General features: G+C 41.4%; 1 protein-coding gene across 2 annotated transcripts in view; it reads left to right on the top strand.

Moving 5' to 3' along the window:
• The window catches only part of appa (amyloid beta (A4) precursor protein a), a 34,507-nt gene extending 7,147 nt beyond the window's left edge, over positions 1–27,360 (top strand). The window contains exons 2-17 of one of the 2 annotated variants that reach the window (XM_086067421.1): positions 5,917–6,084; positions 6,808–6,937; positions 11,884–11,996; positions 12,097–12,287; positions 14,359–14,630; positions 14,953–15,120; positions 16,754–16,887; positions 17,803–17,877; positions 17,968–18,126; positions 18,502–18,630; positions 18,846–18,945; positions 19,963–20,175; positions 20,274–20,327; positions 24,414–24,505; positions 24,828–24,974; positions 25,091–27,360. In XM_086067421.1, the coding sequence (XP_085923547.1) occupies positions 5,917–6,084; positions 6,808–6,937; positions 11,884–11,996; positions 12,097–12,287; positions 14,359–14,630; positions 14,953–15,120; positions 16,754–16,887; positions 17,803–17,877; positions 17,968–18,126; positions 18,502–18,630; positions 18,846–18,945; positions 19,963–20,175; positions 20,274–20,327; positions 24,414–24,505; positions 24,828–24,974; positions 25,091–25,192 (2,247 nt within the window). In that variant the 3' untranslated portion in view covers positions 25,193–27,360. The remainder of the gene's footprint in view (positions 1–5,916; positions 6,085–6,807; positions 6,938–11,883; positions 11,997–12,096; positions 12,288–14,358; positions 14,631–14,952; positions 15,121–16,753; positions 16,888–17,802; positions 17,878–17,967; positions 18,127–18,501; positions 18,631–18,845; positions 18,946–19,962; positions 20,176–20,273; positions 20,328–24,413; positions 24,506–24,827; positions 24,975–25,090) is intronic. The other variant, XM_086067423.1, reaches the window with a different exon arrangement.
• The last annotated feature ends 93 nt before the right edge of the window (positions 27,361–27,453 follow it).

The raw sequence follows: 27,453 nt of genomic DNA, 5'->3' as shown, positions 1-27,453 counted from the left end.
AAAAACAAACTAACAGCCCCCCTCCCACCACCCACACCCTGCTCCCCACGGCAGGCATGGGCCACACTGATAAGGCTGCGTAATTAATAGCGCAGCAAGACCAAGACCCAGAAAGGGGGTGGCCATGGTGGGACAACACTTCAAAAAATGCGTGGTAGCTATAGGGTGTTCTTATCGTGCCCACAAATACGTTAAACGCTTTCAAGGCTTATGCTGAGGAAGAAGATGTGTGTAACATTGTTAGTTGCTGTGGATCTTGACACCTTAAAAATGCTAAATGAAAGGAAAACTTGACTGATGGATTCAGACAGGAAGTATGATGATGAGGTGAAAGCATGTTTTGCATTTCATGATTTTACTTTCCTGCTGTTGCCGTTTGTCTGCATAACCACTAGGGGTGTTAGAAAAAAATAATGTTGGAAAAAATAGATTCGGCAATATGTCGCGATATTACAGCGCGCAATTCTTGAATCGACTCGATATGCGGCCGAATTGATTTTTAAACATACATTTTTATGGGAATATTCAACAAAACGTCTTATTTAGGGTTAGGATTCACACACAAAGCATAGAAGAATGTTACATTAATGGAACATTAAGCCTTAATATTTTATTTCAGTTCTGTTCAAACATGAAATTAGTATTTTCTAAATTTGAGTAAAAAAAATAGCAATAATCAATTTATAGATTCGTATGGGGATTAATCGGTATCATATCGAATCGGGACCTATGAATCGTGATACGAATCGAATCGCCAGGTACTAGGCAATTCACACCCCTAATAACCACACAATATGCTAAACAATTATGTCATTAGGAACTATTGGGGTGTTTCATGTGCAAACTGATCATCAGAGAGATGACAAGCTAGGCTGCAGTCCTGCAAGCGATCCATTAATCAAGCGACCTTCCTTCGTCATCCCAGGAGAACTCGTTGTTTATGTGAAGCCGTACTTGAAGTCACCACAAAAGGAGAGAAAAAGGAACAGTATGTTGTCTCGATTCTCTTGCATAACCTAGCACACCAACAGCGTAAAATATTTGGATAGAGCTAAACCTTTGACGGAAGCCGTCAAAACGGCCATTTTGACACAAAATATGGCCTTTTAACTTGTGTATAAGTAGATGTAAATACCTGGAAATAAAAGCTAAAATTGGCTCATACAGTATTTTATCTTTTGATTATTTTTCTGCAAAAAAATAGAAAAAGTAATTGGCATCACTGTTCCAATACTTTGAAAGCAGAGTGCTTCATATTTCACAATATAATCTAAATCTAGCAATAGTTTGGAAAGCATTTCGATTAGTAGCTGCCTTTGTAGCACCATGTATAATTTCTACTGCAGAAGAATTTGCACGCCTTGCATTTATGTGCCTGGAGTTTCTGCTGACTTAAACGGAACTATGTTCTCCGGGTCAAGCTCATATAACATCAGTCCCAGTTCCCCTGGTTTATTCCCTGCAGATATCGCAAAATATATCATGGCAGATTGAGACTAAAGGGAGATATTTTGTCTGACTGGGTTTCTGTCCTAATCCTCACTGCCCAGATTACCAACCCCCGCTCTTTAGTGTCCTGCACAATGACAGGATTGAGAAGCAAAGATAGGAAAGATGAAGACAGAAAAGTCATTCCTATAATAATAAACATTCATATTTTGCCCTTTACAGGCTTTCGGGCCGTCTGTAGAGTTTCGTGCAAAGATATTCTCGCCCTTACCATTTTTTAAAATGTATTTGCAAAGTGGGCTCAGTGTAGCATCTCATTGAGATTTTGAAAAAAAAATTGCCCGACTATCCATGTCCATTCATTGACTATCCATTCTGTTCATCCTAATGTGTATCTCCTAATTTTCCCCAATCCCTTTCTCGTGTTCGGCCATCTGCTCAAGCTTGTTGTCAAATCACTCCTGGTTTGCCGTCATCACACTCATTGTTGTCTCTCTACCCACTCCTGCCTCCGCTGTCATCCCGGGACACTGATTTATAAGCTTGCAAGGGACGGTTTGGCTCGCCCATTGCTTTCTCCTCCAGTAGAATCAGTGACGTAGTAACGGCAGTTGAGGAGCAGGAGGGAAATGATGGGCGTGGACATGACTAATAGGCTAAAACAGGATGAAACAAACCATTTTCATTCGTTAGAGACAGGGTTGGCAACGAGTCGCTTACCTGGATCCCAGGCAGAGAGAGAAAGTGACATATCGTGTTCGATAAGGGACAGTGAGAGACCAGAGGCACAGTGGATGAGGTCACCGTAAGAACTGGACATTGATTAAATGATCGGACACATAAAAATGACTCGAGTTGAAAGCATTCAACTCTTTGCCCCAAGTTTTGCTGCTTGTAGCAAAATTGGACTTGATCTTTTAGTTTTCCAGTCTCAGACTGTAGCACGCACTATCAGAAAAGCAGAACCCATAAAAAACACTGTTGTGCAGATGGCTTAGTGTCATAACTGATGGAGTTTTTGTGTCAAAACTGATGGTTTTTAAGTTGCCATGTGTTGCAGTGGAGGAACACTTGGGAAACTGCGTTACTTTAAGACACAAGAAAAAATGTCACTTTGCCCCCTATTTTTCGCGTGCGTTTGATCTCAAGATACGAACATAGCTGCTTCATTCATGCCACGCCTCAACAGAGAAGAGGATGGGCTTTTCCTTCTCGAGTGACGCACGCACACAAAAATAACCATTGCTAGTAGGGGTGTGAATTGCCTAGTACCTGGCAATTCGATTCATAGATCACGATTCGATTCAATACGATTAATCCCGAGTCTATTAATTGATTATTGCGATATTTTTTTGGCCTCAAATTTAAAAAATACTCATCAGTAAACTTGTACATGTACACTGTAAGATTTGTATGAAAATGTATTTATTTATCTGAAAATGTAGGCTTATAACTGAGCCACTGCATTTAACAAACAGGTTGCAGTCTGTTTCATGTTTGAACAGCACTGGAATAAAATATTAAGGCTTATTGTTCCATCAATATAACATTCTTCCATGCTTTATGTGTGAATCCTAACCCTAAGTAAGACGTTTTGTTGAATATTCCCATAAAAAAATCGATTCGGGTGCATATCGAATCGATTCGTGAATTGCGCGCTGTAATATCGCAATATATTGCCGAATCGATGTTTTCTAACACCCCTAATTGCTAGTCAATCTGGTGGTTAGTGATGCTAAAATTTCGGCTGATCCTAATTATTATTTCTATGTTGGTTCACATTTGAACTGCTGTAAACAACTAAATTGACTAACAAGATAAATCGTAGATTTTTCTTGGCTCCACCAATCATCCAATCAACGAATCCCTGCTTATGATTGGCTCTATATCAATGCTACGACATGACATGCAATTGGCACCTAGTATCTATGCAACCTTCGCACTTATTTTCTGGGCATCCAGCATTACTTGTGAAGAGGACTTCATGCCTTAGACTGCACTGGGTGAATCAGTCTGCAGGGGGGAAGGAGGCTCCATCTCATAAAACAACATTTGTTTGCCTGCCAGGGGCTTCAAAACCATTAACAAGATTAGGGCGAGCACAATGGAACTGTTCCCTCTTTTCCCTCCCTCAGCTCCTACCCCTCAGTATTCCCTCTGATTTTGTTCAGGCTGATTTAGAAATACAATGCCAACAGTGTTTTTCCTGCAGTGGCTCCTAAAAAACAAAATTATTCAATTCAGGCTATCCTCTGTTGCAGCTCACGCGCACCACTACATTGCTCTTGCAGTGATGGAGAAATTTTGAGATTTGACTCAACAGAGAGATTATACAGTATATATAACATGATGTTGATGGAGAACATGAAAAAGCCTGCAACGAAGGAAGAAACAATCAAAACCCCAGGCTCTGAGGAGCACCAACTGCCTTGGCCGGTGAAATGAAGAGACAGAGTAGAACGACAGAAGGTAAATAGATAAAACGAGATAGCGGAGTTTATCAATGAGAGGGCACAAATATAGCTGTATCAACAACAGTAAAGTTCCATGATGACAGCAACGTCGTCAATGCTCCCAACACTTACGTCCTCACCACCACTGATGACAAGCAGATGGCTCCAGAAACGGGAAGCACAAACCACAGGAGAGAGAAAGAGGAAGAGAGGGGAAACAGGTTAACAACATATACGTCAGGGAAAAAAATACTGCCGATTACCGATTAATTAGCCAATTAAAAACTATATATAATGCATAAAATAACAATGAAATACAAATATGCAGTAGCCAGAAAAAATCGCAATCAAAATATGTGGTTGTACAACTTTCAAGGAATATTAGTGAAGTGCAAAGTATTAAAATGAATACAACAGTGCTTCAGGTAACAGTTAGTAATACCTACAATTTAACCAGAGTTTTAGCAACACAAATTTGTCCCCTTGTTCTAAAGGCATCAATTTATCCAACAGTGGTGTCCTAATCTGAGCACTTTTTACCCATGTAAAAATATGACTTGTAAAGTAGAAGGAATAAAGAATGAATGCAGAGGACACAAAAAAGAAGTATGGCATCATGTCGAATGGAGACTGATTCTTAGAAGACCTTGCTTCAGAGGTGCCGGATGATAATTTCAGTTTTATCTGGGTTTTAGGAAATTACCAGTCATCCAGTTTTTGATGTCTTTGAGACGCATGCCTGGAGTTTGGAGAACTGACTGGATTCATTCAGTTTCATTAATAAAAGTTGCTTGTAGGGCTGGGCGATATGGCCAAAATATAAAATCTCAATGTTTTCATTCATTCAGGGCAAGTTATGATTTTAATTGTTTTTTTCTAATAAACCCAACAAACATTTATTTAAAGGTTTCATTTCTTCAAAATAATAATTCCTGTGCAAAATGTTCAGACAACGATAATGTGCAGTACACTGATTCTAAATCGGTTTCAACAAAATTAACATTCATAGTTTGTGCTTAAATGCCACAATTAAATATTCGGTAGCTATTGTTAACATGTCTTGTAAACCACCCATCCACCATTCTGCCAATATTACAACTCATAATAACATTTGGATGTAAGAGAACATAAGAACAGCCGTTTTTTTAATAAACCAGAAGACAAAACTCAATTTCACGGGGGCCGTGGCTCAAGAGGTTGAGAGGGTTGTGCAGTAACCGAAGGATCAGCTAACTGATTCCTACTGTCTTCAAGTCATGTTTTCGTTGTGTTCTTGAGCAAGACACTCTGCTCTAATTTCGTAGACTAATGTATGTGAACTAGGCATAAAAATGGGCACATCTCAATTTTCATGACAGTGGAACACGATTCTGTGCTGTCTTGCACTTTTCTGGGCGTTCCGGCGGACACAACTTCTGTGCCTCCATTGCATCTGGCAATTTTGTAACAGAAAGTAGACTGCTGTCAGGTGCATTTGATGGAGAGGTGCAGGCAGACGAATCGGCGCGCCACGTACCTGTGTGGTGGATGTCATCATATAAATTTGATAATAGCGTGGGACAAACCCTCTAAATCATTGTACGAATCAATTCAGTGAATGTATTATTATCACACTAAATACCTTGTATATTTTTAATGCAGCACCCCCCTGGTGGTACAATAATGAGTGGTGAGGAGCGCACAGTGGTGCGGTCCCACACACGTCGTGGGTGCAAGGTGATTTCAAATTGCCCACATCACATAATCTGGAAGGGGAGATCTGCCGATGTCATTCACGGACCCCAACAAGTCTATTTCAGTTTCTGCGATGTCAGGCCCGGCGTACTCTGGTTGACTGCGCTCAGAGCACTCCTCCCTTTTCAAATGAGGGTGGCAGTTACGATTGGCCGAGTTACTTGCCGAGTCAATGCCGAGCTACTTGTGTGTTTCAGTCAACAGTGATGTAAGCCGCTATCCTGCAGCCAGGTTCTCAAAACATGCCATTATAAAAAAAACCTCTCACCTTGTCTTATAGGTGCCGACAGATGGTTTGACGGGACTGCTAGCTGAGCCCCAGGTGGCCATGTTCTGCGGTAAACTCAACATGCATGTCAATGTGCAGAGTGGCAAGTGGGAATCAGACCCCTCAGGCACCAAGAGCTGTGTTGAGACCAAGGAAGGCATCCTGCAGTACTGCCAGGAGGTAAGAGGCTCTATTTATATTTGTCTATTTTCTGTTAGTAATCTTGGGGTCACGTGGAAGTGTGGAAAAAATAGGTAAGCGAGAAGCAGCCAGAGAAGTAATTTTCTCCCTGGGCGTTTTATCATCTCCATTTTTGATGCAATCGGTACTTGAGCTGCATTTAGCCTATTGCTAGTTGTTATAACATGGTTATTTTTGTCGCAGTGAGCAAACAAAAACAAAAAAAGAGAAGAAAAGAACCTGGTTCATAATGTTCCCTTTAGCTGACTATAATAAGGGGCAGTTTTTGCCATACATTGTGTATATTTTCCATCAGATTTACTGCATGACCTTATTTATTAGGGAAAGTGTGTACATATCTGTGTCCAATAAACAAGCCCCTTTCATCCATGTGACTTATGCCACAAGCTCAGTCTTTAAGTTGATAACAAAAATTAAGTTTAAGTAGTACAAAAGTGTATTTTGTTGATTATAAACTAGTTGCTAGTAACAGAAATGTTACACAGTGAAAATGGGTTATTTAAAGAGATGACACTCATGATGTTGTGCACAGTATCTGTCAAGGCGCCACACCAATCAATATACTACATTAAAATTGTACCACAATCAACAGAATCTTTGAAATCAGCTTCCCTTTTTCAGAGGAGATAAAGAAGTATGCATTCAGAATCAACAGTGTGATAACCTGTCCGAAAACCTTAGACAAATTATTTCCATGTGCAGGTTTATCCAGAGCTCCAGATTACCAATGTGGTTGAGGCCAACCAACCCGTCAGCATCCAGAACTGGTGCAAGAAGGGTCGCAAGCAGTGTCGCAGTCACATGCACATCGTTGTGCCCTACCGCTGTTTGGGTGAGTTCAGCTTTTGCACTGACTCAGGTGCTTTTTTTCTCCCAAGCAATTGTTGGCAGACCCCTACAATTGACAATTTGGATTGTACAAACCCTAATTCCAATGAATTCGGGACATGTTATAAATGTGAATAAACTAATATAATGATTGAAATCCTTTTCAAACTATGTTAAAAAGTGAATACACTACAAAAGCAAGATATTTAACTCTTTGACTGCCATAAACGTTATAAAACGTTTAGCATAAACCTAGGGAAGGGCGCCGAGGACGTTAAAAGACGTCCCCTATGTTTTTTTTTTTTTTTTCAAAAACGGGTGCAGGAAAGCCTTGGGCAGCTGTGCTGAAAGAATCAGGCTGATCTGATTAGTCAAAGACTCGTTTTGGCCCCTAGAGGGCAGCGATGACTCTCTTTGCACAAGGTTGGATGGGCCGCCCACCGTGGGCGTCAGTAGAAGACGTGAGGCGGAGCTAGAGTGTTGAGGAGACAATGGCTGATCCAAGCCACAATGGCTTGACCAAGCAACCGGTTACAAGCAGCTCAGCTTGAGCATTTTTTTCAAAGACGGAAAGCATCAATCAATACTAAAAAGCGCATTGATGTCAACGATGATGATGACAACGAGCTCTACGCCAAAGTTGGAAGCTTTGGCGTGACTGTTATGAACACGTAGTAAGCCTCACGGCTAAGCGCGGCTAGCGCGGCTAGCGCTGCTAAGGCCGGAAAACGCGCACAATAGCCGGCCGGGTACTTCTACACAATCGGACATTCGATCGGGCGATGGAGAGTTGGCATCGACCAATGCAGATTGATGATGATGATGAAGATGACTCTACGCCAACGTGACTGTTATGAACACGTAGTAAGCCCCACCGGCAAAGCGCGGCTAGCGCGGCTAGCGCGGCTAGCGCGGCTAGCGCTGCTAAGGCCGGAAAACGCGGAGCTGCACAAGCGGACATTCGATCGGACAATGAAGAGTACCCCGAGTCCAATGCATATTCATCGGAGGAGCGGGTACAGTCTGATCACGGAGAAGACACTGTTTCTGGACTACGATGCCACCATGAATGGAGTGGATAAAATGGATCAGAACATCTCCGACCAACCCGGTATAGCAACTGAAGGACACGGGGAAGCGAGACGTAACACCACCGTAACGTAACCGTAGCATGATCCTGATATTAGACGTGATGACACACTGCAGTATATACTTGCTATTCCCCGGAAAAAAACGGCCTGCAAGAAAGTGGCACACGCGAAGAGGCAATCTGTTGTGCAAATGCTGTTACGTCTCTTTGCACGCAGGAGAGTGTTACAAAAAGAAAAACTGTCGTTGAAACATCCACATATTTGTAAATAGCACCACAGTTGCACACATTTGTAAATAGTTTGCCAAATTGTTGTCAAATTGTTACACTGTTGAATGTAAATAAACGTATTTTGCTATCAAAAAACACTTTTTCATTCTTGGTGGTAGTGTTTTATAGAAGTAAAGCACTATTTAGGTGTTTGTGGCATCATTCATGGACAAAAAGAAGTGTCAAATTCACTAGAATGCATGAAATAATATCGTTTCACTAAAAGCTTGATTTCTCCGTATTTTGGTCCAACACGGGCGAAATTGGGTCAAACTAACCATTTTCTATTGTTGATTACTAAAGAACGGAATAAGGTAGAAACAAACTCTTTTTTTCTGATGAAAGATGAAAGTCCAATCTTTCATTTGGTAGTACGTGTGTTTCCATAGTCCAAACAGAACATTTTCTGTGGACCTTGAAAATCAGTCAAAATGCTTAAATCGGCTGGCACTGGCGGCATCCCTTTTCTGAAAACGTCTGGCAGTCAAAGAGTTAATGTTCAAACTAATGTTGGGCAATATTTATCATGAAGACTTCTAACCGTGGTTATTGTCATTTGTCACATACAGCAAACAAAATAAGTGACAGAGAACGCTTGTTTAACGAATAAAAGCATTATTTCTGCACACTTGTATCACACAGCTGTCACTAGGTGGCAGCTTGAACAAATGGACATAGCAATACGGTGCCAAAGTAAATGTAACGTCTATCCATACATACATTATATCAACCGCTTGTAGTCAAATTTGATAGCAAACAAGGTGGATAAAAGCAAATAACAAATACTACTACTTTGAAAAACTTAACTAAAACAACAAACCCATAATTATTATTATTATTATTTATTTTTTTAAAAGCCACTTCAAAGCATGCTGGGTACTCCTTCCCAATAATTTCAAGGGCTAACACAAGGCTTGAAATAATCGGTTTGTGGATCTAATGCATTATTAGCCTTATCAGAACACGTATTTGAAAGTTTTTCAGAAAATTGAACTGTGGAAAAAGAGCTTTGCTGGCATGCCTCCGTTACATACAAGCGGGTATTCAAGTCGAGACGATCGTTTCTACTACATCGCAACATAGCAACAAGCTTTGGCAGGCTACTGCACGTAAACATGTTGCGCTTCCGCTCCTAAATTGGTAATCACAGCCTCCATGACGGCGTATAAGAAGTACTTCTTTAGTTACAAGTATCGAAGTTCTCACAAACAGATTACGAGGCGTGATTGACGAGGAAAAGATGGAGAAGCCTTGCTAATTGCTATGTTAACCGGCTAATGTTTTCATGAAACTGGCATTAATTTAATTGCTTGGATGATCGATTACACTTTTTACAAAGTTCTCGCTGGTACTGCTTTAAAGTAGAACGTGTCCAACTTTGAATAACAAAATGGCAGCCATTTTAATGAGTCTCTGGAGATAAAAACTAATGCTACACACTTAGCAAAATGCTACAACATGCTTAGTTAAACAGAACATGGTGTGATTGTTATGGCGTCCCGTATGTCAGCCGGGAAGAGGAAGATTAAATGTATTGATAAGCGATTCAGAGCATGGATGGATATACGAAAAGCAAATACATTTAATGTCACTCAAGGTTATTTGTTTTCACAATGCAGTCCTGACATTTGATTTTGACTCTTGAAATCTGCATGTTTTCAAAATTACATAAAGCTCATCATAAAAAAAAAAATCTGTCTGAAACTTTTTATTTTTTTTAATCATAAATACATTTGTGAAAAATATATCGGTTATTGTGCCACTTCTGTTAACATTTGATAATTTTATATAGCAGCACTACTGGATGCATATAACTTGAGTTAGTGTATTCAATTGAATATAGGTTTAAATTGATTTGCAAATCATTTTTATTGCTTTCATTTACATTTTACACGTCAGGATTTCAGTACGGGGTTGAAGACCCAAACGCAGGGATTCGAGGCAGGAATGCTTTAAAAAAAAAAGGGGGAGAAAAAAGGAGTTTAGTCAAAGAAAAAAAAGGGCAAACCAGGTACGAGTTATCCAAAAAACATAAAACCAACACCAACCAAGTCCAAAACAAGTTCAAACAAATATGGGAAAATGACTCGACTTGACTCAAGTGGGAACAAATGGCAATCAAAAAGGACGAGGACACAACATTGACAATGAACCAAGGACCGAAAGAAACCAAAGAAATAATTACACATACTCAGGTGAGACAACGAGAGACATCTGGACAAGACACACGTGGCTGACGGAGCTGATTGGACAAGCACGGGTGAACACCAAACTTAACGAGAGAGACGACACCAGGGACACAAGGAAAATATGACAAGTGAAATCTAACCAAAACCAAAAGCAACAAACTCGAAACATGACACACGACATCCCAAGCTCCAATTAATTGATATTAGAATTTGAGTTTTATATAAACCTGCTTGATTGGGTTTTGTCATTTAAGTTGCATTGTTTGTCACTTTTCTACATGTGACTGCCACCTCTGGCCGAAAGCGTAACTGCAGCATCTGTGTCAAGCTCGTACATTTTTTTCTTCAGTTTTGGAGTCTGAGCTGGAATTAAGGCTGTGCTGGAAGCCAGCCTCGTATTGTTTTGTTTTTCAGTTTCCTTCCCAATACATGTCCACAGGGCAGAGATGGGAAAATCAGGTCCAGAAAGTAAAAACACTGCCACAGTTTGGCTTTAGCCACAGGTGCTTCTACTCAACTGGCAGATAAATGAGCTTGGGTGAGTAGAAGCACCTGTGGGCTTGTGGCTGCAGCCAAACAGTGGCAGGGTTTTGACTTTCTGGACTTTCCCATCTCTGCCGCAGGGATGAGCTTGACGTCACGTTCCACCACTCTACCCCTCCCCACTCCCAAGAAACCGAACACGCCACACTGAAGGGAAGATACAAGCAGTCCCAATGAAAATTAGTCAGAGATCTTTGTACTCATCTGGGCATTGGTGGAGCATGCATGATGTAGAAAACTATTTTAACATTTTAAACTCTGCAATGCACCTTTAAGTTTAATGCTATTTTCACTGGCAAAAGGAAAATGTGACAATGTTAGTAAGTGAGTGAAACTAATTTGCGTAAATGAAAATTGGTTCAATAATTTTTGCCTACTAAAGAGTCAGACAAACAGGTAAAGTTATTTGTCTTGTAAAAGGTACAGTCAAAGTTGCTCTCTATCTGGATGTTGTAACCCATCTCTGAGTGGGCAGCAACCATGTCACGCCCCAGAAACCTACTCTGATCTTGTGACCTTGGTCAGTCAACTTACTGAAAATAGGCTTAATGTGTTTTTGGTTTGGAGGTAAACTCAAGTACATGTAGAATACAACATATGTATGCAGAGAACATGCAAGGCCCCCAAAATCTGTTAAGATTGGTCCAAGGTGGAATTGCACTAGTAGAGTCCTTCTTACCATATCAAACCTCTTCCTTTGAGGACGTGAAGGTGAAGCAGTGTTATTCAAACAGAAGACAACTGACCCGTGTTTTCCATAGCTACAAAAGGGTACAATACGGGAAAAGTGCTACCATGACACCGAGCTGAAGTCGCATATTTATTGTGTATTAAATAGGGATGTTATCTGTGTTGCAGTGGGAGAATTTGTGAGCGACGCATTGCTGGTTCCTGATAAGTGCAAGTTCTTGCATCAGGAGCGCATGGACCAGTGTGAGAGCCACCTGCACTGGCATACTGTGGCCAAGGAAGTGAGGACAGACCCATGCACACAAACATCACTTCTGTGTCAGACAGGAAAAATAGACCTTTCTTCTCACGCTGTCCTTGTAATTTTCAACAATTCTGTAGTCCTGCACAGACCGGACCATGAATCTCCATGACTACGGAATGCTTCTTCCATGCGGTATTGACCGTTTCCGAGGGGTGGAGTTTGTGTGCTGTCCAACAGAGGCCGAGCGTGACGCTGACAGTGCCGAGCAGGATGGCGACGATTCTGATGTTTGGTGGGGTGGAGCGGAGACGGACTATTCTGACAACAGGTACAGGCATGTTAAAATGCAGAAATTTGAGATACCTGAGAGCTCGTCACTCAGCTGGATCACTGAAAGATTATAATAACGTAGTTATTGACACATGGGCTGGTAAATGTTTCAATAAAGGAGTGATAGTCAGCCTTTCCAGCCCATCATAAAAGTGTGCAGTGCTCACAGACAACTTAAGTATATTTGCCAACCTGCTCCATTTCCTTATGACTAGTCTCACCCAAACACAAGGGGGAAATTAAAGCAATGCCCACATAAGGGGGAGGTCGAGTTGATGCGTATGATTGTTACTACATGTGAGAATTTCATAGTGAGCATACCAAATTAAGTTGTTGTCAGAAGTTTACATACATTCATTAAAGTAATGAATGTCAGTCATTTGCGGCTTTTAATTTTGATAGTATATAGTCAAGTTTCAAAAAACTAAGTTAAAGTTACATACATGTTATACAAACTTGTGTATTACATAACATATATTCACCTAAATCTTTGAAAGTGGTGATGAATGTTCTAGAATGTCTTTTAGCTCGACAGGGCCAAGCCCTTTTAACTTCTTCTTGGTGAGTGTGGTTGATTGCAGCTGGCAGTTTCTCTTTAGCAGTATAAAAACGATAGATATTTTTTTACCAGTATGCAAAACGCTGGGGAATTCCAAAGATGTAAGAAGAACTAAAGAATTGTAGATTGAAATACACTGGGGAAGTGTTTTTGAGCGATACCTAAACAATTAAAAATTCCAACATTAATTAATAAAAGTTATCTGGATGTGTCACAACTTTGACAAGATCTTGGCGCTACCCTCAGGTGAAAGGAAATTGCTTAGGATGTTAAGAAACAAGACAGGAACCACTTAGTTTCTAGCCTACCATGAGCAGGAAACTACTGAAATGCAAATACTTTACACAGTGAAACAAGTTTTACATCGCATGGCCAATCAAGAAAGAAGCCTATTCTTTACAAACGCACATTCAGACTTGACTGAAATTTGCAGCTACCACCTACATGGACAAGCCAAATGTCCATCCATCCATTTTCTTAACCGCTTATTCCTCACTAGGGTCGCGGGGGTGCTGGAGCCTATCCCAGCTAGCTTCGGGCAGTAGGCAGAGTACACCCTGAACTGGTTGCCAGCCAATCACAGGTCACACGAGACGAACAACCATCCACACTCACAATCACACCTAGGGACAATTTAGTGTTCAATTAACCTGCCATGCATTTCTTTGGAATGTGGGAGGAAACCGGAGTACCCGGAAAAAATCCACACAGGCACGGGGAGAACATGCAAACTCCACCCAGAAAGGCCGAAGCCCGGACTCGATCTCACGTCCTCTGCACTGGAAGGGCGAACGTGCTAACCAGTCATTCACCGTGCCGCCCCAAGCCAAATGTGTTCTGGGAAAAAGTTATACGATCAGACAAGACAAAGATCTGACAGCAATACCGAGTTTGAACGTGCATTGCACTGGATGGAGTAATGAAGGAGAAGGACTCCCTGAACATTCATTCCAATATCATCAGCTAGATGGCTGAAAGTTGGACACCTTGGTCTAACAGGTCGATGATCTCAAATCTGCATCTAACCTTGTTTTGGAATTAATGATGGCTACAAAAAGTGTCTGGTAGAGGTCAAAGGGAATGAAGAACGGTTCTAATAAGCCTAAACCTAATATGACATTCTTGCCTCTTGAACGGGTGTCTGCAAACGTTTGGACTCAACTGTTCCCTTAGTGGCTGTACATGATAGTGTAAGGCAAATGTAAGTGTTTAGACAGTTTCACATAATATTCTTTGTTTGAGTTTGATTCTGTTGAAAGATGCGGCAGTGCTATTTAGTGTTGTTAAAATGTGGAATTGGTGAAAATGCATGATTCACAGCATTCACATGATAAATGATGGATGATGGGCAATGCTGCACAATAAACCAACTCGCAAAATTACAGTATTGTGACATGTAACAGGAGCTTCTGTCCTCATCATCCTCTTTCTCGGTTCATTTTGATTGCCCTTTTCCTTCCCCATCTTCCTTTCCCCTTCCATGCCTTCCTCTTTGCGCTTCCTCTCCCAGTATGGTGCGGGATCCAGAGCCAGTTGAGCAGCAAGCGGAGACCAAGCAATCTGTGTTGGAGGAAGAGGCAGCTGAGGAAGATGAGGAAGAGGACGTGCTGGACAATGACCAAGATGGAGATGGGGAGGAGGATGAGGAAGACGAAGAGGAGGAGGAAGACATGGCTGACACGCTTGATGATGATGATGACGACGATGAGCCAGCCGCCAATGTTGCCATGACAACAACCACCACCACTACCACCACTGAGTCAGTTGAGGAGGTCGTCAGGGGTGAGTTAGCACTTCCGTTGCACATGTGTTGTAGTCTTGTCTCATCTGGAAAATTGTGTAGGTAATTCATGTTAAACTCAAATAAGCGCCATAGAAATATTTTTTTCTTAGTGCAGCACTTTCAGTTTTCAGTGTGTTTTACATTCAGTTCCAGCTACTGAATATGATTTGTTAAACGCGTGGGGGTGGGGTTTTTTTTGTTTTGTTTTTTTGCGATAAGGGTGCAACCTGTTGAGAATTCAAGTGAATATGTTAGTAGATCATATTGCTAGGTGATGCAGTGGATGTGGATGGTGACAGGTTTGTGTGTATACTCTCCAAGATGTGTGCTGGGCCAGTGCAGAGACTGGTCCATGCCGGGCCATGCTGCCCCGCTGGTACTTTGACCGCCAGGACGGCCACTGTGCTCAGTTTATCTACGGCGGCTGCGGAGGCAACAGGAATAACTTTGAGTCGGAGGAATACTGCCTGTCTGTCTGCAGAAGTGTCAGTAAGTTCTGCGAGCAGCAGATGACCCAGACCTGCTACCCTCTTGACGGAGTGCTGCTTGTTTGACTCTAACCTCCAGCGAGATGCTAACTGCTCCTTCTGAACTTTCCCTACCTCCTGCCTCTATTTTTTGCTAATATATTAACTTTTCCTAATCTTGTGTGTTTTTAATATATTGTCCTTCATTCGATCTTTTGCGAGAATATCAAATAGTTATTCGGTGAGGAGCTAATTTCAGTGTTTGTAAGGTCTGTTATGGATGGATGTGTTTTTCTTTAGAGTTGTGAGCAGAGATGGGAAGTAATGGAGTGCAAATACATTGTTACTGTACTTGAGTAGTTTTTTTTTAGTACTTTGTACTTTCCTGGTTATTTATTTTTTAAACTACTTTTTACTTTTATCAGTTACATTTTAACATGAGTATCTGTACTTTTTACTTGATACATTTTCAAAACAAGGTTGTTACTTTTGTTTTTAAATGCATAAAAACGATTCAATAACTTGACCTCAATGTCGCCTGGCTCCGCCAATCATATGAAGCGTTATACACGGGTCCCCTTTACATCTCAGCTTGTGATTGGCTTTACGACACGCTTTCACATGACATGCAATTGGCTAGATTAGAACAACTCAACAGTGTGAACTCAACGCAGGGCAAATCAGAGAGTCAACTGGCCGATGTATCTCCATTTTTGCCCTATTGTGTGGAATAAGCGGTTAAGAAAATGGATGGATGGATAGCTAATATCTTTTAAATTGACGTAGTAGGAAACATCCGGTAAAAATACTTATACTTGTCAAGTACATTTCAGAGCCTATACTTTTTTACTTTTACTTCAGTAATTTTTTGAGTGAGTACTTTTACCGACGTTGATTTTGACACAAGTAATTGTACTTTTACTCAAGTAGAGAATGTCAGTACTTTTCACATCTCTGGTTGTGAGTTTAGTCAAAGTGAGAGTTTATTGCAGCAACCTATTAATGCTAATATTCACATGGGTTCAATGCCTCTGCTTTGGCCAAGACTTGTCCCGAATTGTTGGGGCTTGCCATGAATGTGGTGGTGATTTTTTTATTTTTTTCCCTATGGAGGCCGGCTGTTTTTATAGCTGTACGCCCACTTGACGGACGTTTAAATAGTGAGTAAAATCCTTTGAGTGTTTTTTTGTGTCCTGTGCAGTCACGCACTCTGAGCCGACATAACCAATTTTGATTGATGTCTGACCTTCATGCCCACACACCAACCAAGCACTTTTTGATGGTTCTTACTGAAGATAATCAATTCTGCTGATGACTAGTAATTCAGGTTTCACGGCATGTGTCTTAGTAAGATGTTCCACGATGTAGGATTAGTTTGAGCTCAGTACTTTCAGATGAGCGATACTCCACCCTGCTTTTAAAAACTGGGAGAGTGTTTTAAGGTTGTCATACAAAGGATGATGGGTCACATGAGGTGTTTGGTTTGCTTTCCTTTTCAACTCGTCAGGTCTCCACTTGCTATCATCTTGTTTACTTCCCTTCTTCTTGCCCTATTTTGAGCTCTATGTCCTCTATCAGCCGCACGTGACAATACAAATGATGCTTTATTTGTAATCCCAGTCCTCGTCTCCTCTTCTTTCCTCTTGTTGACACAGTCCCCACAGCCACACCTGGCTCTCCTGACGCTGTGGACCACTACCTGGAGACGCCTGCTGATGAAAATGAGCACACCCATTTTCAGAAGGCTAAAGAGAGCTTGGAGGCTAAGCACCGTGAAAGGATGTCCCAGGTATGCAAAGACGTATGCATATGATAGGATGATGACTTTTTGTATAATTAATATTTAGTTGCTTCTTCCATTAGAATAGTCAATAAAGTGTATTAGTACATGTGATTGTAGCGCCAAAGAAAAGAAAGGTTGTCTTTATAGCTGGGAAAATGATCAATGTTTTCTTTTTTTAATAATAAGAAATTGGGAGCAGAAAAGTTGTAGCAAAAACGGATAAGTGCATCTGTTAATCTTCCCCCGGGTGGGATGGCTGAACCGATTCTATTTTAATTTAATTCCTTAATGAAGTGATTCGCAGCAGATGGTGCGCACTGCACAGCAACAGCTTCAAAGCTGCAGACGAGGACACCTTGTGCAAAACTTGGAATGTCATATCCTTGTGCTGGAGTTTGTTGGGAGCGTTTGTTTTTGCTCAACTGGCTTCAGGACCCGCATCATCAGGTTTAACACAGTTGACTTCCCCTTTACAGACGCCGTTGTGTGTCGGGTGCAGGCCTGGGCTTAGTCAGAGAGGATGCAACAGAAAAGAGATAATACTTGCAAATACTGTATCATTTCTATGCTCGCAGTCAGCAGTGGAACGTTTGTGTAATTTTGTGACTCTGGAGAAACAGTCATGCCTACAAATGCTATTAGTAAAGTATTATTTTTCTTCCACGTGTCTCTAAAGCCCTATAATTGCAGAAAAGTTTTTCCCTTACTTTCACCAACCCAAACACAAATTGTTTCATAAAAGCAGTGTTGCAGCAACAATGTCATGTTATCACTACAGCTCTGCTCATAAACTGGAGATTGCATATTGGGGTGGATCTAATGTGTGAAGCATTGTTAAAGCAGTTGTTTTCTTTCAGCAGTCACACAATTACTAGCAATTTGTAGTTCATGTACATGATGTTTCTCTCTACTTGTGTGCAGGTGATGAGAGAGTGGGAAGAGGCTGAGAGGGAAGCAAAGAATCTTCCGCGCGCAGACAAGAAGGCAGTCATCCAGGTTAGAATATGCATCTTGTGAACATTTCAAATGCTGGCTTAGGAGATTCTTACCCGATCATGACTTCAAATGTTTCGATTGTGCATTTAGCGTTTCCAAGAGAAGGTGGAGACACTGGAGCAGGAAGCGGCCAGTGAACGGCAACAGCTGGTGGAGACTCACATGGCCCGAGTGGAAGCTCTTCACAACGACCGCCGCCGTTTGGCTCTGGAGAGCTACCTGACTGCGCTGCAGCAGGATCCCCCCAGGGTACACGACACACACACACACGCACACACACAAATCCACTATTTGAAGTGTCACATTTCTGTTTTCTTTCTGTTCTCCTGACCTGTGTCACGTTTTTCTTTTAACAGTCGCAAATATATATATTTTTTTTTTGGAGCGATGATTTATAAATGAGATATTTTGAGTTTGCCAAGTCTACTGTGTGTATTGTCCCCTATTGCTGTTCTCGACTTTCTCGCTCTATCTTCTGAAGCACTGAGACCATGTCAAGGCTAAAGCGCTAATGGAAAAGCTTTGTAACTGACTCAGACGCCTCAATTTCACAGTTCATAAATTCTAGTTTCATCGAATGTGTATCCAATCATGCTGTCCTGAGCCGCGTTCTGCCTGTCGCAGCCTCGTCATGTCTTCAGCCTGTTGAAGAAGTACGTGCGTGCTGAGCAAAAGGACAGACAACACACCCTTAAACACTTTGAACACGTCCGTATGGTGGACCCAAAGAAGGCGGCGCAAATCAGGCCTCAGGTATCACACACACAACCCCAACATTTGACTCTGAGTTAGTGATGAGTAAGTTGAAATGTGATCTTCACTATTTCAGTATTTATATCATTTGTGACATTTTTTGTTTGATGGGGGGCTGCAACATTTTTCTAATAGTAAAAATGGTTGCCTTGGCTCAAAGATTGGGCAACACTTCCTTCAATGCACTTTAAATGTGTGTGTGATGGTGTATGTAGGTGCTGACGCACCTGCGTGTCATTGAAGAGCGAATGAACCAGTCATTGGGACTTCTCTACAAGGTGCCCGGTGTGGCTGATGACATCCAGGACCAAGTTGGTACGTTTCACGTCACTCTATCCAAGAGAGTTTCAGCCCCTTAGTGTTTCGTTGAAAATGTGACATTTAAAGTGTAAGTCAATCTTAAACATATCTTGACAATAATATGTTATATGTGACCTCACTAGTCTAAACATGACATTGTGATCGACTGAAGATGACATCAATGTTGCTCAGGTAACAACCAATCACAACTCAGCTTCAGAAAACAGGTGAACTGTGATTGTTCGTTGCCTGAGCCCTGAGCAACATTGATGTCATCTTCAGTCGACAGCAAGTGGCAAAATGGCCGCCCCCTGAGATGGATAAAAATGGCTGGATTTTGCTGCCTAACTCGTATTCCACTAACACAATACTACCCAGAATACCATATTTAGACCAGTGGGGCTGCATAAAACATATTATTGTCAAAAAATAATTTGGGGTTGACTTCTCCTTTAAGCTTTTACAATGTAACCTGAATTATGTAGCTGTCTGTTTCGTGCCCAAAGACGTGTTCCTGTGATTGTATTACTTGTAACAGCAGGATTGAAAGGGCTAAATTCCATTCATATTATTCTTTCTTTTCTTCTTTTTTTTACTGATAAGAACATTGCATCTATTTGACCCAATTCTTGAGCGCATTCAAATTAAATTGTTTGTTGGGGAGATAAATCTGCCTGTCATCCCTTACTTTTTTCTCCCCATGCTTATTGGAGTTATATGCGTCACACAACCATCTGTGTCTCTGAGACTGTGACAGTCTGTAGTGCACTATGGATGATGCACAAAACCTTAGCAAGAAGCAAAAACCATGGATCACCGTTGAACTCAAATTTTGAGACATTATTGGAATCTTTTGTGTGGTTAATTTTGTGAGATGCAGTAATTTCTCGTTTTTGGGACATTTACCATCACTAAAAAAGTGCATCCTGATTCCTTCATTATATTTGTTTTATGAAATCAACAATGAGATAATAGTCCAGTAGATTCTGACTCATCCGTGACCCATCTCCTTGTGATTTTGTCTCTCATCAGAGCTTTTGCAGAGGGAACAGGCTGAGATGGCCCAACAGCTGGCCAACCTGCAGACAGATGTGAGGGTGAGCTACGGTAATGATGCTCTGATGCCCGACCAGGAGCTGGGAGATGGCCAAACTGAGCTGCTGACTCAGGAGGACACACTGGGCTTGGGAGGAGTCGGCTTTATCCATCCCGAGAGCTTCAACCAGCCTAACACTGACAACCAAGGTGATTACTATTTGGTCATTTGTGATAGTCGAAGTAACGAGTGCAAGTTGTACGAGAATCTGTCCTTCATAACTGAAGTGTTTCCTTCCTCCCTACAGTTGAACCTGTGGACTCCCGCCCCAGTCTTGAAAGAGGTGTCCCCACACGATCAGGTGGGCCTGCATGAAACATTTGTCTCACTGTTGTATTGGCAGGGGTGTCAAATTTCGATCCAGAAGGTAAAAACCCTGCCACAGTTTGGTTTTAACCACAGTTGCTTCTAATCAACCGGCAGGTAAACGAAACTGACTCCCCGGGAGAAGAACCTGTGGCTAAAGCCAAACTGCGGCAGTTTTTTTTTTTTACTTTGTGGACCTGGATTTGTCATCTCTGTTTATTGCGAGAATTGGCAGCGGACTCACTCGTATTTATATGAAAACATTGAAAATGTGTCTCAACTCAACTTAATTTATAAAGCACTTTAAAACAAGCATTGCTGTATACTCAGTGCTGTATATAGAACAGAAATCCGTCATGCGGTAAAGATGAGTAAAACAAGAACAACAAAACAAAACAAACATTGAAAGTAAGTATACAAGTAAATTCAAGTTGGTACATAGACAGTTGCAAATGTAAAAAACTGTTTTGCTTTATGAGGTTTTTATAGCATTAATGGCTAGGGATGTACCAAAATAAAATTTTGGGGCCAAAACCAAAGATGAGAAATGCTGAAACGCCCCAAAAAAATGTTACCAATTTTTTGTTATCATTGCATTTATTATAATTAATTAAAATGATAGACATGTTGCCGATTGCTACATTAAACACCAAACGCGGGGTGAGCAACTGCGCATTTTAATGTACAGTAGTTCGCACCGGCGGGCACGGATGCATGCGGTGCGGTGCAGATGGCGCATTTGTAGGCTATTTGGAGCGGGACACCGTGCCGCGCACTTAAAATCGGCACATTCACATATTCATATTAGAGTAAAATTTACACTTGGAAGAGAGCAAAATAAAATAAAAAAGATAAAAGTCACTTAGGGTTGAGGAACGAGCTCACGACCTACAGTTTGGGAGATTGCCACACTACCACCTGAGCTATGCCACGCCTACTACTGTTTGATTACCTCCAAGGGGAGACTAAAAACATCGACAACAGCTGACATGAGCGATATATTAAAGTAGCACAAATGAGCATTTGGTTTTTGTTGATTATGGCGGCACCTTTGGACAAAAGTGGTATTGTTTTCCCTTGAATTTCCCTTGAAAGAACCACATTTCCCATGAGGCCAAGCGGTTCATCATGAAATCCGGACGTCCAAGGTGTCCGCAGTTGGACTGAATTACATTGTTTCCAGTGGCTCTTTTCTATTTTTTTCTTCATACAGTACTGTAACGTTTCTCAACTATGTTAACAGCAGACGGTGGTTGTGAGCTTACCCTTCTTCACACAAACGGCTGCGCTCCCCCCCTCCCTGCCTTCCCGCGATGCATTCACAAACATTCGGAAACAAGAAAGAACACACCTTTTGTGTTGCGTGGCTGGTCGGGTCAGTGTGGAAAGGCGAACTATCAAGCTGATGGCTATTTATTGCTACCACGCAATTTTCCAATAGCTAACATTAGTATAATTATTTTTGATTTGAGTATGGAAAGCTACCTAATAAAAAAAAAAGCTGAGGCAAAGGCAAAATCCCCCCCGTCTTTCGCCTCCCCAGAGTGAAATCCTCCAGGTAGGCTTTTTATCATCATTATTATTGTCGCCTCAGACAAGACTCGTTTCTTGGGGTGTTTTGTAGCTTCTGCATGATAACAGTAATCGTGCGTAGACGTTTGACTCGACTTCCGTCTGGAACGACTGGGAAAAGGACGTATGCCGTAAAGCAGTTGGCACGTTTGTAGTTTTTTTTTTTTTTGTGGCAGAGTTCACATCATCCACCTCAAAGTTTTTTAGTGCCAGTAAAAATGATACAGACCCCTCAGGCCATAACAAAGGTTTCATAATCTAGCTGTAAGTCAATGTTTCATCAGCAGAATTATGAAAATATGAATTGAAGGTTCAATTTCAAATCCTATTTAGTATTGCTTTAACACACAGCAGGAGCTGCATGGCTCAGGGAGTAGATCGACTGTCTCCCAACCTGAAGTTGTGGGTTTGCTCCTCAACCCTTGAGTGACTTTTTTTTTACTGTCTTCCAAGTGTAAATTTGACTTTATTTACAGTGGAACCATATAGACTCAGTTTAGAGTAAAATTTACTCTGCAGAATTTACTGTGTGCCTCTGATTAAACCCATATAAAGTAGTCACATTTTACAGCACAATCCATGGTTCATAGAGGGCTTTCACAGCATCAGAGCAATCTCGTTGTTCAAAGTGTTCAGTAAGGAGAAGGGTACACATTAATATCCAAGGCATTAAATATACCATGGAACACAGACAAAACAGTCAGCTCTAAAACTGAGTTTAAAAAAATAAAAAATAAACGGTCAAGGAGGCTGCCAAGAGGCCGACACACACATTGAAGGAATTGCAGGGATTTCTGGCAAGTACAATTTAGTACATGTGGCAACCACCTCCTGTCTTCTTTGTCAGGGCTGCTGTTGGATGGCAAGAAGGGCGGGCTTATTTTTATGAAGAGAAAAATCCTAGACTGTCTAACTTTTGCAACAAAAAAGCAAAACAAAAAAACCTTCTCAAACTTATGTAGGAAAATGTGTTATGAGCGTCCAATGAAACCAAGGTTGAACTATCTAGCCTTAATTTGAAAATGGAAGATTTGTTCAAACACAACACAGCTCATCACCAAAAGAATATCATAGCTGCAATGAAGCATGGTAGTGGCAGCATCATACTTTGGGGCAGATTTTTCTTCAGCTGGAACTTGGGCCTTAGTCAAAAGGGAAATACCAAGAGTAACAAATTCCAGTCAGTGTCAGGCTCTTGCTAGAAAATTTAAAATGAAGAGGAACTTCTTGAGCATGACAATGAGCCAAAGCACACATCAAAATCAACAAAGGGATGGTTTCACTATAAGAAGAGCAACATTTTGGAATAACCCAGCCGGAGTCCAAACCTGAATCGGATCGAACAGCTGAAAAGGACTTCATTACACAGAAGAAGCCCTTGCAATCTGACACATTTGAAGCATTTTTGGAAGATGATTGAGTGCAGTAATAAAAGCCTGAGGTGCTACATCAAAGTATTAGTTTTAGGGTGTACATATTTACACAACCAGTTACAGTGGAACCTCGGAGTTTGAACGTCTCGGAACTCGTACAATTCAGACTTCAACCAAAAAATCGGAGTAAAAATGGCCTCGGAGTTTGAACTCATTTTCGGAGTTTGAACACCCAAACAAAGCAAGCTAAGCCGTACATGCCTTAAAAACGACTAGCCGAGTGAAGCCGAGCGGAGCCGAGCAATGCCGAATGCTCACGTTGCGGTAGTTGAGACGATGCACTGCTCATTTCCAGTCAGATTGTGAATACTCCCGCAGGTGCTCCATACTTGCGAGTGCATTTTGATTTTTCCACGACAATTTTCTTCGCCATGGGCCCAAAGAAAGACAACATTGCCAGTGGCAGAAAAAAAACCATAGTGCTACAAACCACAGTGGAATTAGGAAGGAGATTATCGCGCCGTTTTTACTAACGTGACTACTTCCGTAAATACTGACACAAAGACCCCGCTTAGCTGTTCAACAACGTGCCTGACGTTAAACAACGCACGAAAGAACCGCTCAGTAGTCTAACAATATGCCCAATGTAAAATACACAAACTCAGCACTGAACTAAAGATAGCATTAACATAGCATTTATCATCCACTGATACCATCACACCACAAAAGCTAAGCTAAAGTATTTTTATTGTTCAAATACTGTACTATACTGTAAATGTAAAAAAAAACAAATAGAAATTAAAATAGGATTTTTCTGTTTTTGGACCTTAGGAACGGATTAACTGCATTTACATTATTTCCTATGGAAAACAATTTTTGGGAGGTTGAACAATTCGGACTTTGAACACTTTGCAGGAACGAATTATGTTCGAACTCTAAGGTACCACTGTATTGTTTTTACCCCCGTTTGTTTTTCCATTGAGTTGTGCAGATTATAGGTGAAAAGAGTTTTGTAATTTATCTTGGTCTCTTTGTACAGGGGTGTCCATACTTTATATATCAACTGTACTGTATGTATGCAAGCAAGCGCATGACTGTCCCCATCCATAATAGATGACATTTCTCCTTCTTGCCAGTGACTGGGATGAAGATGGAGGCTATTCCTGAACTCCGAATGGAAAAGGGGGACAGACAGAGTACTGAATATGAAGTTCACCACCAGAAACTGGTAACCAAATTTGCTTCGTCTGCAATGTCAGAAATGAAAAGATACATTTGCTGACACGTGCAAGCCCCGCCCTCACCCACCCACCTCAACTGTCTTCTGGTAAATGCCAATGGCTGTTGCCGTGGAGATGGCTGTCCATCGACACCCATATGGATGCGTCAATCATCTCTGTAGTTTAACATCCCCCCCAAAAAAAACATTCATAACAGATTAAAAATAAGAGGGCTACCATTTCAAGATGCAATTTGTCTTAACATATTACCGTACTCAATTGCAGCTTGTGAATGCATGCGTGTCAACATGACAAGTTTCTCTCCTTCAGGTCTTCTTTGCTGAAGATGTAGGCTCCAACAAGGGTGCCATCATTGGCCTGATGGTTGGCGGCGTTGTCATAGCGACAGTGATCGTCATCACCTTGGTGATGCTCAGGAAGAAGCAGTACACCTCCATCCATCACGGAGTCATCGAGGTCAGAAGCAGCTGACGCGTGTATTGGGGCGGGTGATGGCCAAGCTGTTCTGGTGCCTACATGTATGTTGCGCATGTGCATGTGTGTAACCCAGCATCTCTCTGGCTCCACTCCAGGTGGACGCCGCTGTTACCCCCGAGGAGCGCCACCTGTCGAAAATGCAGCAGAATGGCTATGAGAACCCAACCTACAAGTTCTTTGAACAGATGCAGAACTGAGGGGGATGTCACGCACGCACACACACGATGACATTTCATTCCACACCTTAAGCACCTTCCCTCCCTCCCTCCCCTTCCCCCCTTCCCAGAGTAGAGTGCCGTCAGCAGTGCGTACTGAAGCAAGCAGTGACGGAGTACATGGAGCTTTTGCAAGCCGGGTTTCTTCCACGACTGCCTGGGCGGATATTGTGGCCAAGACAATTTGCACCACGTTTGTTCACTTTATTGGAGCGATACGCCTTTGACTTCGAGTTTTTATGTTGCTCCGTCTGATGTATGAGATTGGCCTTACCCAGTGCAAGCAAACCCACCGTTAATGGAAGAAGCCTGTTCTCTCTAAACTGATCTAGGGCCAGTATATTGTATTTTTTTTTCTTAGCTTGTAGCATATTTAGATGTGAACAGGAAAATCTGGCCTCTGATCAGCAGGACTACAGTTGCATGGCTCCATGCACCTCAAGTGCTCCATTTTTAATGAGAAAAAAAATTACTTGGTTTTTAATACAATATAGGCTAAGGTGAATCTGCATTTTACCAGGAATGAGGTCCAGTCTTTTTGTCTCCCTTTTTTGCACCACTACTGCACTCTACTCTCTACACTGGAGAATAATGACCGCAATTAATACCCCCACCCTACAACACCCTGCACCCCTTTTCCACACCCACTCACTCATCCATCCTTCTTTCTTTTATTTGTGAATTCTCATGACAGCTGGGCTGTGTTTGGTCACACAAGGCTCTTAAGGCTAAATATATGGAGTTGATAATGAAAATGTTGATGACCATGCTAGTAATTATGTATTCTGAAAGAACTGGTTTTATTTTAATTTTCTCTATGGGTTCAATTTTGTTTTTCAAAAAAAGAATGAAAACAGAGTGTAAAAAAAGATGTAAAGTCATTTTTTTAAACTTGTGTGTGATGTGCTGAAGTAATGCTGAAGTTGTAGTCGTTCCTATGTAGTGCATGACAAAAATGACAACAGGATTTCTAAAAGAAAAAAAAAAGATCTTAACACTGCTCTCTCGACCGTCTCTCACTTATAGATTATGCTAGCAAGATTGTACATTTCGTATCCTCTCGTGATTGCGTGACTTCAAACCATGATGAAAAAAAGATATAAGTCTACATCAACAGGCTCTGCTTTGATATTTAATACACACTTAAAACTGATCTGTGATTTTTTGAATTTTAAGTGTGTTTCTTTGTTTCATTTTTTGTTCAACATTTTCAGTTTTCTTGAAGGAGAAGGAGGAGCTGGCTTCATCTGTATATTATTTTCAGTTAATTCAATGTTGTATCATCATAAAAACCTGGTGTTAGGGGCCCAGCCCTTTTTCATTTTTGCTTTGAAGTTCGACTCTGGATTTTTTTTCTGCAAGGTATCTTATGGGTGATGGTTTGCAGGATTCTAGCAAAGGATGGGTTAGAATAACGTGTGCATTTTGTCATTTTTAGTCCAGTGTTTTGCTCTTTTAGCTGGCATTGTATCCAATTGTGGTTGAGCAATATGATTTTTTTTTTTATGTCTGTCTGCTGATAGGATAGGTGGAGCGCTGACGGGAAGGAGGGGAGATGTGAGTGATGTAGAAAGGAAATGACTTGCAGTTCTGGTTGGATAGCCAGGCTGGCAGGCAGACTGTATTTATAATGGGTTTTATGTCATTACCCCCTCCCTTCCTCCTCGCCTCTCTCCTTTGCCTTTGTTTCTCTTCAGGCATGCTGCTCACATCTCTATGCCATCCATGCACATTCGAGTTTTCTACTGTCTGTATATTGATCATTGTGCTGGAGCTGCTGGGACTGAGAGAAGTTATGAAGGCAAAGCTCAAACATTCATTTGATTCTAATGATAACAGTCACAAAAGCTGACAGCTCTTTCCAACGGCTTATTGCATCCCATTATCACATTGAAAGTCAAATGCGACCTCTCGCTGCGGTAAACATTTAAACTACTTATGAATGGTCATTGAATTTGTCTTTGGCAACAGATTTGTTGGCATGCTGTCACGCAAGTGCTCTCAAGAAGCACGACAGAGGGTAGTAGAGTGGAATTGTTCTGTTGATTGCATTGGTTTTTGTTCCGTGTAATATTCTGCAGACCATTTGCATTGACTGGGGAAATGCTTTCTACACTGTATTCCATAATAAAGTTTTGAATGTACCTACAGATGTGTGTGTTTTTTATGCAACATTGCTTCCATCAATTTGATATGCTTTGTAATACTGTATTGCACTGTGACTAAATATTTGGAACTACTGC

The sequence above is a fragment of the Leptonotus elevatus genome, chromosome 2 (genome assembly GCF_054856555.1).
Source record: "Leptonotus elevatus isolate MCC_2025b chromosome 2, RoL_Lele_1.0, whole genome shotgun sequence".
Lineage (NCBI taxonomy): Eukaryota > Metazoa > Chordata > Actinopteri > Syngnathiformes > Syngnathidae > Leptonotus > Leptonotus elevatus.
The sequence above is the reverse complement of the archived record's forward strand: the minus strand, read 5'-3'. Positions and strand labels throughout refer to the sequence as shown.